Genomic DNA, 12,839 nt, shown 5'->3' on the forward strand with positions numbered 1-12,839 from the left:
CTTTCCGCAGCTCCTTTAATTGTTTGTTATTGTTATCACGATTATTCTTTAAAATAAAGTTATATAGTCATTAACGTTATTGAAACTGACAGCTGCTATACAGCTCGTTGAGAAATGAGGTTAAGTTGGTCGCTATAAGCTACTCCCTACGTCCAATGTGTCAGAGCCAACTTCGACCACGTTTTTATTTGAACGCTCGTTATAAGACTTTTTTATTGCATATATTCCTAGGAATCTGCATTTTATTTTTTCTGCACCAAAGACGCCACACCCTGTATATTATTACATATTCGGTAAGCTTATGAAAGGAGCTTTAAGTAAAAAAAAATCGTCAAGATTCGTTGAAAAACAACGGAGTTAAAGACGGTCAAAATTGACGGCCCATTGTTAAACAAACTGTCATAACCGGCAACCCGAGTACTTTCCCAGATAAAAATATTTTATTTGTGGAAGTATGTTAAGTGCATAAGAAATATTGTCAAAAGTCAGTGGGTCCGAAGAAAATGAGGATAATATGCCGTTAAAAAAGGGAAATTCGCTTGAAAATAATATANAAACTGTCATAACCGGCAACCCGAGTACTTTCCCAGATAAAAATATTTTATTTGTGGAAGTATGTTAAGTGCATAAGAAATATTGTCAAAAGTCAGTGGGTCCGAAGAAAATGAGGATAATATGCCGTTAAAAAAGGGAAATTCGCTTGAAAATAATATATTTGACAGTCTGTAACTCCGTTGTTTTTCAACGAATCTTGACGATTTTTTTTAACTTAAAACTCTTTTCATAAGCTTTCCGAATATGTAATAATATATAACTATATCACGCTCGTGCGTCGTATACTTCATTTTGCAACTAGGGCTAAAAAATAAAAAAATTTCCAGGTTGCAAATTTGAAACTAACAAAAAATTATAGATTTCAATGTGTTATTATGAAATCTACCATGAAAAAAATTAGTGCGATTGTGGAAGATCCTCGGGATCGTCCTGACTAATAAATTAGTTAATTTGTAAACTATTCAACTTACCGATTCCAGATTTCGTGTGAGTTATTAGACAGCGATAAGCAATGAGAGGATGCAAAAACGTTCTGGTAATAATAACGCAGTTTATAAATGTTTAATTCAAAAGTCATAAATAAACTTCTTCTGTTTATAACTTTTGATCTAATCAATATTTTTTGACGCTCGAGGGCTAGTTTTGTAGGTCTTTTGAAGACGAAAAAAAAGTATTTTACTGTTTTCTCGTGGAAATGAACGGAAAAAAGTTATAAGCGAAAAACGTGAATTTACGTGAATTTACCAGCCTGTAAACAATCTTCCCCCAATTTTTATGACTGGAAACTAACATGTTATTGTACATAATATTTAGTATCTATAGTGACAATTTCAGCTTGCCGCAACAAAAAGTCGTGTCCAAGTCTGTATTTCCTGGACTATAAGCACAAGTACGAAGTTTTAACAGGGAATAAACGCCGCTTTACCTCACTTTTTAATATTCCGATGATGGATGCAATAAGAGTGTATAAATATTTTAACGACGGCCGTAAATATCCCAGCTATTACCAGTACCTCTGAATGGCGTAATTACTGCTATTACTTTTTTAATCGGCAACCTTCCGATATTTTAATAACGATATACGCGGAGGATGTGCATCTAAGTAAGGTGAAATTTGGAGCAGCTGCGCTGTGGATAATTTTAATAGGATAATTGGAAAATGAAACGGACGTTTTGCATATTTACAATAATAATAATTAGAATTAAATTATTTCAGTGCATGTACCGGGACCAAGGGCGCCACTAATAGACCGGGAGATATTAGACTGAAGTTCGACGACGTCTTTCTCGTTTATGCTTCTGGGAGTTTTGAAAGGTAACCGAGAGACAAGTACAATAAACTAAATTTAAAAGATGGGCTGCGGGACACCTTCGTGAAAATTCAATTTTCCTTTTCAAAAAAATAATGTGTACAGCGACGTATTTCTCACTTATGCCATGTTCGTAAGTTGAAGAGAAGTATCGATTTTATCACAAAATTTTTTTGGCATAAGTGTCGCAAGGGACCTAAAAATGGAAAACTTTGTAAGAAAATGTGGAAAAACATCTTTATTTGTCTACCAATTTCTCATTAATGCCAATTAGAAATATGACATTATTATATTCGAAAAGCTCATAAAAAACATTGGCATAAGTCCTACTAAGGACTAAAGAAAATAGAGCTTTGGAAAAGCTGCGGAAAATTTTTATTTTCATTCTATAACTTTCTCATTTATGCCGTTGAAAATTTATGATACTTACTATAAATAATGTACTGTGTCAAGTAGGCATCACTCCTCTATGGGTTCAATATGAAGGCATAAGTCTCAAAGTTGTAGGAAAATTCATGAAAATTTTTACGTCTTTCTCGCTTATGCCATTTTGCATGCACGTAGGAAACTACATTATAAAGTCATATAAATGTAGGCATAAGTCCACATTGGATTTTCATGTTGTAAATTAATTTGAATTTTAATATGAGTCAGGTCGACAAAGTAGAAAAATTATAGAAAATTGCCACAATTTTCTCGTTTATGCCGTTTTGTACACGAGTAGAAAATATTATTAAAAGCCACTTTCAAGAGTGGCATGAATGCCACAAGGTACCGTCGTATGTAAAATTTTTTAAAAAGTTGTCAAAAATTACAAATTGCGGTTATTTCCTCGCCTGCGCAATTTTCGATATACTTAAATTAATTTAAAAAATGTATGATAAATAATGCAAGTGTCGGAGAAGATATCTATATAAAAAATGAATATTTCTAACTATAAAAGGGAATAAAAAATTTAAAATAAAAAAAATTTCATGAAAAAGAGAAAGCTTTATATTGGGTTTAGTTTGATTTTTCGACATGTTATTTTTTATTACGATAATTCTTAATAACTTATAATAAAGCTGGTAGTAAGGCCTTTATTTTGATCCGTTTTCATCAAGAGCTGCAGATAAAACTGTTTGAAATTTGAAAATGTAAAAAATCATAAAACCGAAAAAACTTTTTATTTTTGATATGCTTTAATTTTAAGTTAATAAAAATTTGTATTATTTTAAGTGTTATTGTTTGTGTTAGTTATAATTAAAAATTAGTAATTCAAAGTCTTTGAGGAAGCATTCTGACAATTGAGTTGGCAGCGGTTTTTCAATTCAATTACTATTACTTAAATAAATCTTTTAATATAAAAATAAAATGTATAAAAGTACAAATTAAGTAATTAAGGTACAAAGTACCAGAAACAAAAAACAAAATTCAATATACATGATATTAAATCAGTTATAAATCAGTTTCTTCCCTATGTATTCTAGCTTAATTATTTCTTCTTCTTCTTCTTCTTCTTCTACCTTAGTCGGCTCAATTCAAGTAGATCATCCTTGCACTGAAGCGGTTAATTCAAATTATATAATATTTTTAATTTTTAAAATTTAAATATATTGTTCATAAATACGTATGGTCTATTGTGATAAAATACTCTACTCATTTACGAACAAACGAGAAATTTGTGGCAATATTATATAATTTTTCTTTTTCTGATCATGACTCAAAGAATAATTAAAAATCATTTCTAATATGTGGGGACTTAAGCCGAAATAGTTTATTATTAACTTTCATTAAATACATGAATTACTTATATTTATAAAAATTAAAAATACGCTAAATGCAAGTAAGTATAAGTATTTCGAAAATTGCGTAGGCGATGAAATAAACTTTTTAAAAATTTTTACATACGACGGTACCTTGTGGCATTCATGCCACTCTTGAAAATGGCTTTTAGTAATATTTTCTACTCGTGTACGAAACGGCATAAACGAGAAAATTGTGGCAATTTTCTATTATTTTTCTACTTTGTCGACCTGACTCGTATTAAAATTCAAATTAATTTACAACATGAAAATCCAATGTGGACTTATGCCTACATTTATATGACTTTATAATGTAGTTTCCTACGTGCATGCAAAATGGCATAAGCGAGAAAGACGTAAAAATTTTCATGAATTTTCCTACAACTTTTCAAAAAATTTTTAGCATATAGTCCTCACCAGGGACTTATGCCCTTTAAAAAAAATGAATACTTTCATTTTTTTCTTTGCAATAAGCTTTAATTTATTCACGAGAAAAACGTTGACCAAAACGAAAAATTTTCCGCAGCTTTTCCAAAGCCCTATTTTCTTTAGTCCTTAGTAGGACTTATGCCAATGTTTTTTATGAGCTTTTCGAATATAATAATGTCATATTTCTAATTGGCATTAATGAGAAATTGGTAGACAAATAAAGATGTTTTTCCACATTTTCTTACAAAGTTTTCCATTTTTAGGTCCCTTGCGACACTTATGCCAAAAAAATTTTGTGATAAAATCGATACTTCTCTTCAACTTACGAACATGGCATAAGTGAGAAATACGTCGCTGTACACATTATTTTTTTGAAATGGAAAATTGAATTTTCACAAAGGTGTCCCGCAGTCCATCTTTTAAATTTAGTTTATTGTACTTATCTCTCGGTTACCTGGCATAAACGAGAAAGACGTCGTCGAACTTCAGTCTAATATCTCCCGGTCTATAAAGCGGCTTTATAAAAGACAGTGACACTTGACACAACATTACAAGCAATACCGCTTTAGAAAAAATAGTTACAAAATTGAATGAGATTTCCAACTAATCGCTCCTATTAAAAATAAATTTTACTATATTTTAAACAATACAACAGAAATTTGTCAAAAACAAAAAACAATACAAACCAGTTTTGGTACATGCTTAAGTTTTAAATTCTATGCAAAAATTGCAAATACTGTCTATCTAACACCCTACATTTTTTATAAATAAAGTTTAATTTAATTCAATTTAATACGCTTAAAAGTAAATGTCTCCTTGGCATAGTATGCATTTTCTTACTTACCATTCTGTCGTACGAAACTGAATGTCTCTTTATTGGAGTCGTCCACATTGTCCCCATTCACAAAACTGTAAAAAAAATTAAATACATAAAATCGCAAATATAGAAAAAGTAACAACTAAAATTAAATTATAACATCTCTCCCGTTATTACCATCATTTTTTTTCTGTCCTCAGACGAAGGAACTCTCAGCCGCCTTAAAGAAAGACAAATCCCCCAACAAGAACAATCAGCACCAGCCCACCGATATGGACGTGCAGCTCTCCAACCCCGACCCCTCCACGTTGCGCCTAGCGCCCCCATCCACCATTCCCGGCCTGAAGCCCGTTCACACGCACAAGTACAACGTCCTGGGGCCCACCGCCGAGAAGGTGAGTTCGCAACAATCCACCCCCAGCAGCGACGAAAGCAATTCGCCCACCGAGATGAACTCGTACAAAAAGATGGCGGAGAAACCGCCTCTGATCAAGAGGATCGCCATGGGGCTCACAGGGAACGCCAACCACAACGACGAGGATAGCTGTCCCTTGGTCAGCGACGGCAACACTAGTAGTACACCAGGTGAGTAGACCACGGAAAATTTTATAAATTGAAAGTTTTACACAGAAAAACATAGAATACAAATCCTACATGTTTACAGGGTGTCCCAATATTCCGTGTACGTGGAGATACCACAGATTCCTGCTATCAAAAGAACCAGATTTAACTAAAATTAGCTCCACCCTAAGTTGTTTCTTTGACCGGCTTTGGTCAAAATTGACAAAAAAAATGTTTTTTTTTCAAACTTTAAAAAGCCTTGTAAGATTTTATTGAAATCTAATACACTCATACTTCTATATTATATTATACAGGGTGATTTTGAATAGAGTAGCACAAACGCTACCAATGCATCTAGATGAAAAAATAAGGCGAATGAACTAAATATACCTTAGACAAAAGTTGCACTCCTGAGGCTTACAGGGTCTTGAATGTTGTAGAGCCAATCAAGCCAGTAATTTTATTTGTTACATAAAGAATACTCCTAAATAAATGTATTAAAATTACTTTATGAGAAAGGCGTTTTTTTTGCTATTACAGAATGGTGTGTTGATGTGTTTGTTACTGCAATCATTGGCGCTGTAAAATTTCCGAAGTATGTTTTTCGTAAATTATCTAAAAAAACTGTCGCGTTTATCGAAAATATGCGAGAAAAAAAATTTTTTTTTAGTTACGTCCGAAAATGTAAATAAGATATGTATTTTCATACAGGGTGAAAAATTCTTTGGAGTAATATGTTGTATGTCGACAGCAGCGCCTCTGGTGGATATATTTAAACAATATTAATAGAAAATATGTGTCCGCACTAGACAAATGTCTGTACGAAATATAAATGATTTACGCCACATCGTTCAAGATAAATTGAAGGAAATATTGGTTAGCTCTACAACATTCAAGACCCTGTAATTGCTCAGGAGTGCAACTTTTGTCTAAGGTATATTTAGTTCATTCGCCTTATTTTTTCATCTAGATGCATTGGTAGCGTTTGTGCTACTCTATTCAAAATCACCCTGTATTATGTATATTCTTACTAAATGTACTAAACACGTTGCAATCAACAGGTAGCCCAACAAACAGACCCCTCTCCGGCGGTTACGTGAACGAAACCGAAGAGTCGAAGAACAAATCCAACAACAGCGTGGACAACCTCAAGAACGAGGTGGTAGAGAACAACTCCAACCTAACCAAACACATAGAAATAGACAACACCCTACTGAACGCAAAACCAGAGAAGGAATTCAAGTGCAAACGGATATCCCAGATCAGCTCGAGCAGCTCCAGCTCGGGTCCGCAAACCGGCACGGAAAACACGCTCATCGGCTTTACCCCCACCCCGCCGCCCCTGCCGGAACGGACCGATTCGCTGAACAACAGGGAGGAAGGGGAACTAAGAATAGCGCCGTGGTTTCAAGCTGGGATTCCCAGGGAGATAGCGCTGGAAATCCTGGCCCAGGAGCCAGTGGGCGCTTTCATGGTGAGGGAGAGTACCAGCAAGCCTGGGTGTTTCGCTTTATCCCTCAGGGTGCCCAGAAGTTTCCAACCTACTGGAATCGCGCATTACCTCATTGTGAGAGCAAACAAGGGCTATAAAATTAAGGTAAGTGTTTTTAGTTCTCACAATACGTCTTTCAAATAGTATAGCACCGATTTATACGTAACTCCTACTCCTACAAATACGATTTTCAACGCAATGGATTAGTGAAAATGTCGAGAAAATTATTCTATGTACAGTAAAATGTAAAATTTCTACGACAATGATTTTCATTGTGTCAAGTTATTTATGGCATAGTTTTCGTTTTTTTATGATTTGGGTATTATGAAAAGAATTAATAATTAATTAATTAATTAATTAATTAATTACCTCGGAATAAACCTTTGTACTAGAAAATCTGTCAATGATTGATTTTATGAAAATAGCTTTGCCTAGCCAAAAATGTCACACTGAAAAATGTAGATAAATAATGAAATAGGAGGTGCAACTGCAATGACGTTTTGTATTTGGAACTTGAAATGACGTTTCACTTAAAAATTTTTATTTTTGACGATTTTTTTACGTAATTTTTTAATTATAGGAACTTGCTTTCTTTAAATATCGTAAGAAATTGTATCCTGAAGTTACAGATCGTACTTAGCAAACACCCTGTATATATTATATACAGGGTATGCCATTTAACACTCCCGCTGCCAATATCTCCGAATAAAGAAATTTATTTTAGTTTCGGAAATTGGGGTTGTTAGATCCTCGAATAGCTTCAAATTGTAATTAGAATTATTAGTTCAAATCTGTCTGTATAGATGGCGTGGCGATACTAAAAAATGTTTTGTTCTCTGGAACGTGGAAATGCAGTCCATCTGGAAGATCATTAAATTTTGAGTAATTTTTGTAATATAAGGTTTTTCCCTATATTTACTTGTTTTCGAGATATGTCGACTTCAATATGCAATAATATGATGTAACAGGAAAATCTATTATCTTGTTTAGATCACACCGAGACAAAATATTTTAAAATATTGTTATAATGGCTTTATTCACATCACATGCTAACTAACAAACAATAAATTATAAAAAAAACTAATGGTCAATTACAAAAAAAAAAATGTACAATGGTAAATATTTTGAGGGGCAGAGACGAAACATATTTTATCAAATGTTATTAAAAAATGCAGTGGCTCATGTCATTTGTTTAAAACAAAACAGTGTCGGTTTTAAACAAATGTTATAACAATAAATTAAAGCAGCTGCTGAAAGTGTCCCCCTCCTTGTTATAACAATAAATTAAAGCAGCTGCTGAAAGTGTCCCCCTCCTTGTTCCAAGCACTTTTCACACCTGTTCCTCAAAGAATTAAATACATTTTCTAAGATGCTCGGGGTATTGTTAATTTCATAGGCAGTTCAAAAATAGTGTTTTTAAGGTAAGGCCACAAAAAGAAATCACACGGCGTAATATCACATGACCTCGGTGGAAATTCATGTTCAGCATTGAGACTTATTAGTCGATTTTGGAAAACTTCCCTCAACATATTCATCGTCTCGCCTGCCGTATGTGCCCTTGCGCCATCTTGTTGAAAGTAAAAGTTTGTAATTTCGTTTTCTTCCAGCTGGTTAACAAAAGGAGCGATAATTTCTTCTCTATACCTTTGCGCAGTAAGAGTACCATTAAAAAAAATAGGTCCATAAATCCTCCTTCGATTGAGAGCACACCAAACTCCAATTTTTTGAGCGTGTAGAGGGCCCTCGACAAAAAAGTTATCTGGTTTTTCAGAAGACCACATTCTCATATTCTGTGAGTTTACGTAACCACTTAAATGAAACCAGGCTTCATCAGAAAAAAAGGTGATATTATGAAGTTCACCGTAGTTGTTTAAAAACCATTCACAAAATACAGCCCGTCGCGGAAAATCAACTTCATGAAGTTCTTGCTGACAAGTTAAACGATAGGAGAACAAACGCAAATCTTTTTTTAACACTGTGTGGCAGGTACCGACTGATACTCCCACCATTTGTGATAAAACACGTACAGAAGTTCTTGGCGCATTTTCCATTATTTGTTGGACATTTTCTTTTAATTCTTCAGTCCGCTTTTTAGGTCGGCCGCTTCCTTCTTTTCTTGTTACACTGCCCGTTTCACGAAAAACATTAACACAATGTTGAACTGCACTTTGAAAAATTTTGTACTCAACAACGCCGGGAAATTGATTTTGAAATTCTATGAAACATTCCTCAATATGATATGATATATAATATATGATAAACACTTTTTGTTCTTGAGAAAACACCATTTTAAACGCTTTTTAAAATGAAAATATTCAAATTGATAGCGGGATATAGCGCTTTGACAGATGACGTTTAAGTTCATTTGCTATACGCTACGCCCTACGTCCAAATTTTCAGAACCAACTTGACCACGTTTTTATTTGAACGCTCGTTATTATTATTTATTATGACGCGAGCTACGCTCCTTAATATATGCAAACTCATATACAAAATGTGTGCACAGCGAACAGTTAGATGCGTCCTTTGTTTTTATTGGCTAATCAGGCACGTGACTCAGTACACAAATATATGGGCTTATATGGCTGCAACAACGGCAGCCACTGCTGCAGTAAATAAATTAATAAATGCAGTAATATTTCGTACGTGGTATGTGATTTATTTCTGCGAGCGGCATGTGTGAATATTTTTGTTTAGGTGTTTAGACGGATATTATAATTATGGTTCTCTGCCTTATGAGGATAAACTAAAAATAAAAGAATTAGGTAGGCCAACACTACAATTAAATATTGAAGTTAGTGGAACAAGCCGAAGTAAATGTTATAAAAGATAATTTAACAATAATGTATAGGTACACAAAAGCAGAGTGGGTGTGCGGGTGTGATATAAAAAATACATTGTTTTGTTTTCCGTGCTTACTTTTCGGTGGGGATAAAGCATGGACAATATACGGTGTGAAAGATTTAAGTCATTTAAGTCATTAGGCAAAATAAACATTAGAAGTCAGTTAGATTCTGCATATTGGGATAATATACGGAAACAAAATGAACAGATGACGAAAAATCGTTATTTCATTATCTAAAATCATAGATTGCATAAAATTTTGCGGAGCTTTCAAATTAGCACTTCGCAGACACGACGACACAGAAAATTCGGACAACCCTGGTGTGTTTTGTGGACTCATAAATTTTAGTGCAGATCTTGACGACATATTAAAAGAACTTATATGGGCATGACCGGGATTTTCTGTGATTGTACCGGGAACAGCTGTATGGTCCTGGATTTCGGATTTGCACTTATAACTCCCACAATATATGTACATATACATATATAAAAAAAGATAAAGAAAAAATCATAACACGGCGAGGAAAATTAAAATTTGTTGGTAAACTTCACAAACGATTTTTTTGTTTATAAACAATATTCAATAATTTAATGAAATATATTTAGTTTATTCCAATTTATTTATACCATCAGTAAGTAATTTGTGAATAGATATTTCAAAAAGGTAGCAATTTTAAACGCGTGACCTTGAAAATTTTAAAAATTTTCGCCTACTGCGCCAATTAGAGACTCCCGGCACTTAATTTTTTTAAAGTTTATTTATTGTTTGTTAGTTAGTATGTGGTGTGAATAAAGTCATTATAACAATATTTTAAAAGAATATTTTTTTCTCGGTGTGATTTAGATAAAATAATAGATTTTCCTATATTGAAGTCGACATATCTCGAAAACAAGTAAATATAGGGAAAAACTTTATATTACAAAAATTACTTAAAATTTAACGATCTTTCAGATGGACTGCTTATCCATGTTTCAGGGATCAAAAAATTTATTAGTATCGCCCGCTCCATCTATACAGCAAGATTTAAACTAACAATTCTAACTACAATTTGAAGCTATTCGAGAGACCTAACAACTCCAATTTCCGGAACAAAACTAAATTTCTTCATTTCGGAGATATTGGCAGCAGGAGTGTTAAATATATACAGGGTGGTCTCGAGGTAAAGGGCCAAAATTCATGGGTAGATTCCCCAAGTAAAAATATTGTGATTTAGACTTACCTTACTTACCTTAGTCCAAAAGTTGATAGTTAAAGAGATACCTGTATCTCTTTAACTATCAACCTTAACCTTATATATATTAACTATACTCTGGTATTAAATGTAAAATATTGTTTCAGTTTTTTTTTATTTATTCCTTAACAAATGCAAATATCCTCACAAAATTTTGGGCATTGGAGTTCTTTGAGTAGAGGAATTGAAATCTGGTCATACGGCTAAATTAATAATATCTGTAGGTACTTAATTGTAATTTAATGCAACAGCATTGGAAGTTTCAAAGCCAAATATCTCTAAAACGGTGCGAGATAGCTACTATAATAAATTGTACCTTTTTTATGCAAAAAAATTGAAAAATAAAAATTTATTACCAAAGATGAGATACCTTAAAGTATAAAAAAGTTATGTCGTTTTTAACACATTAAATCTACTGCAGCTAGCGCCCTCTATGAACTTTAACCAAAATGTGAACAAACTTCAATTCCTCTATCCAAAGAACCCCAAACCCCAAAATTTTATGTAGATAATTGCATTTATTAAGAAATAAATGGAAATAAACTAAAATAATTTACATTTACCTGTATCTATCAACTTTTGGACTAAGATAAGTTCGGCTAAATCGCAATATTTTTTCTTCGGGAATCTACCCATGAATTTTGACCCATTACCTCGGGACCACCCTGTATATAATTTCACTTTTAGCCTTAACAATTTCATTAATTTGTTTTGTTTTGTTTCAGGGCTTCACTAAGGAATTCACATCACTAACTTCTTTAATAACGCACCACTCAGTTATGCCAGAACTGCTGCCGTGCCCACTTTCCCTCAGTCGATACCATCCTAGTTTTGTGAAAACCGATTCCAAGAGGGACTTCGCCGATATAGACTTGGATCCGGATTACAACACACTGGCTGATTTTAGAAAAATGATGGCAGACCTGAATGTGTAGAACTATTCCGAACGTAGTGTTGAAAATTAACAATAATAACCCACTTGCTTAATTTAAGCCGGTGTAAAGACAATTATCGTGTACATAAGTAACTAACAGTGAACTAGTCGTTTTTAATATATGAAATATGTGAAAGAAAAGACGCAAATCTTTGTGTACCTTGTGATACCTTAGAAAAACTTCTTGACGAGAAGTGCTAGAATTTTCCACAGTTTATACAATTTATCTTGAGTGTTTATAAAAACTTTTCATTTTAGTTATGAAATTGAAATTGTTTGTTGCTACAAAAAAATTTTTGAGGAGGTGACACATAATTCCTACTTTACAAATATAAATCGCTATTATAGACCTCCTCTTAAGTTTTTCTTAGTAATTTATATTGCTAATAATTATCATCAGCTTCTGGTAGAGGTAGCGGACTTATTTTCAAATATTTTTGCTTATTTTCTTCAGTGATTTGTTGGACCAATGAAAAACCTGTTATTAAATGTTGTAAATTATTTAAAGTGACCTAGTCTTTATGTGCATCAAATTTTTTGTAAATATTTATATATAAAAATTTTCGAGTTTTCGATACGTATATTTTTACGAATAATTGTTAAAAGTCAATTGTTGTAAAAACTTTGTAACTTGTTATCATAATATTAAATAAATAACCCACATCAAATACATCTTTCATTTTATTTATAGTAATATTTAAATTAAACCAACCAAAATCAGAATTTTCCCTCCTAAACTTGAAGCTAGGTGCTATCCACACTAGTACCATAATCCGTTATATTTAAAAAGAAACCATGTAATATAATTTAGGTACCTATATGATATATAGTATAGTTAATTTTGTTACCTTATAAATTAAAAAAAAATAATATAGTTTCGA

The 12,839-nt window shown here is 32.9% G+C and overlaps 1 protein-coding gene across 3 annotated transcripts in view; it reads left to right on the forward strand.

The window, feature by feature from the left end:
• Window positions 1–12,608, forward strand: part of LOC108903509 (tensin-4) — a 227,997-nt gene extending 215,389 nt beyond the window's left edge. For all 3 annotated transcript variants that reach the window (XM_018705724.2, XM_018705722.1, XM_018705723.1), the window contains 3 exons: window positions 5,096–5,480; window positions 6,518–7,053; window positions 11,750–12,608. In XM_018705724.2, the coding sequence (XP_018561240.1) occupies window positions 5,096–5,480; window positions 6,518–7,053; window positions 11,750–11,959 (1,131 nt within the window). In that variant the 3' untranslated portion in view covers window positions 11,960–12,608. The remainder of the gene's footprint in view (window positions 1–5,095; window positions 5,481–6,517; window positions 7,054–11,749) is intronic.
• Window positions 12,609–12,839: the final 231 nt, after the last annotated feature.

Source organism: Anoplophora glabripennis, unplaced genomic scaffold (genome assembly GCF_000390285.2).
Source record: "Anoplophora glabripennis isolate ALB-LARVAE unplaced genomic scaffold, Agla_2.0 scaffold163, whole genome shotgun sequence".
Lineage (NCBI taxonomy): Eukaryota > Metazoa > Arthropoda > Insecta > Coleoptera > Cerambycidae > Anoplophora > Anoplophora glabripennis.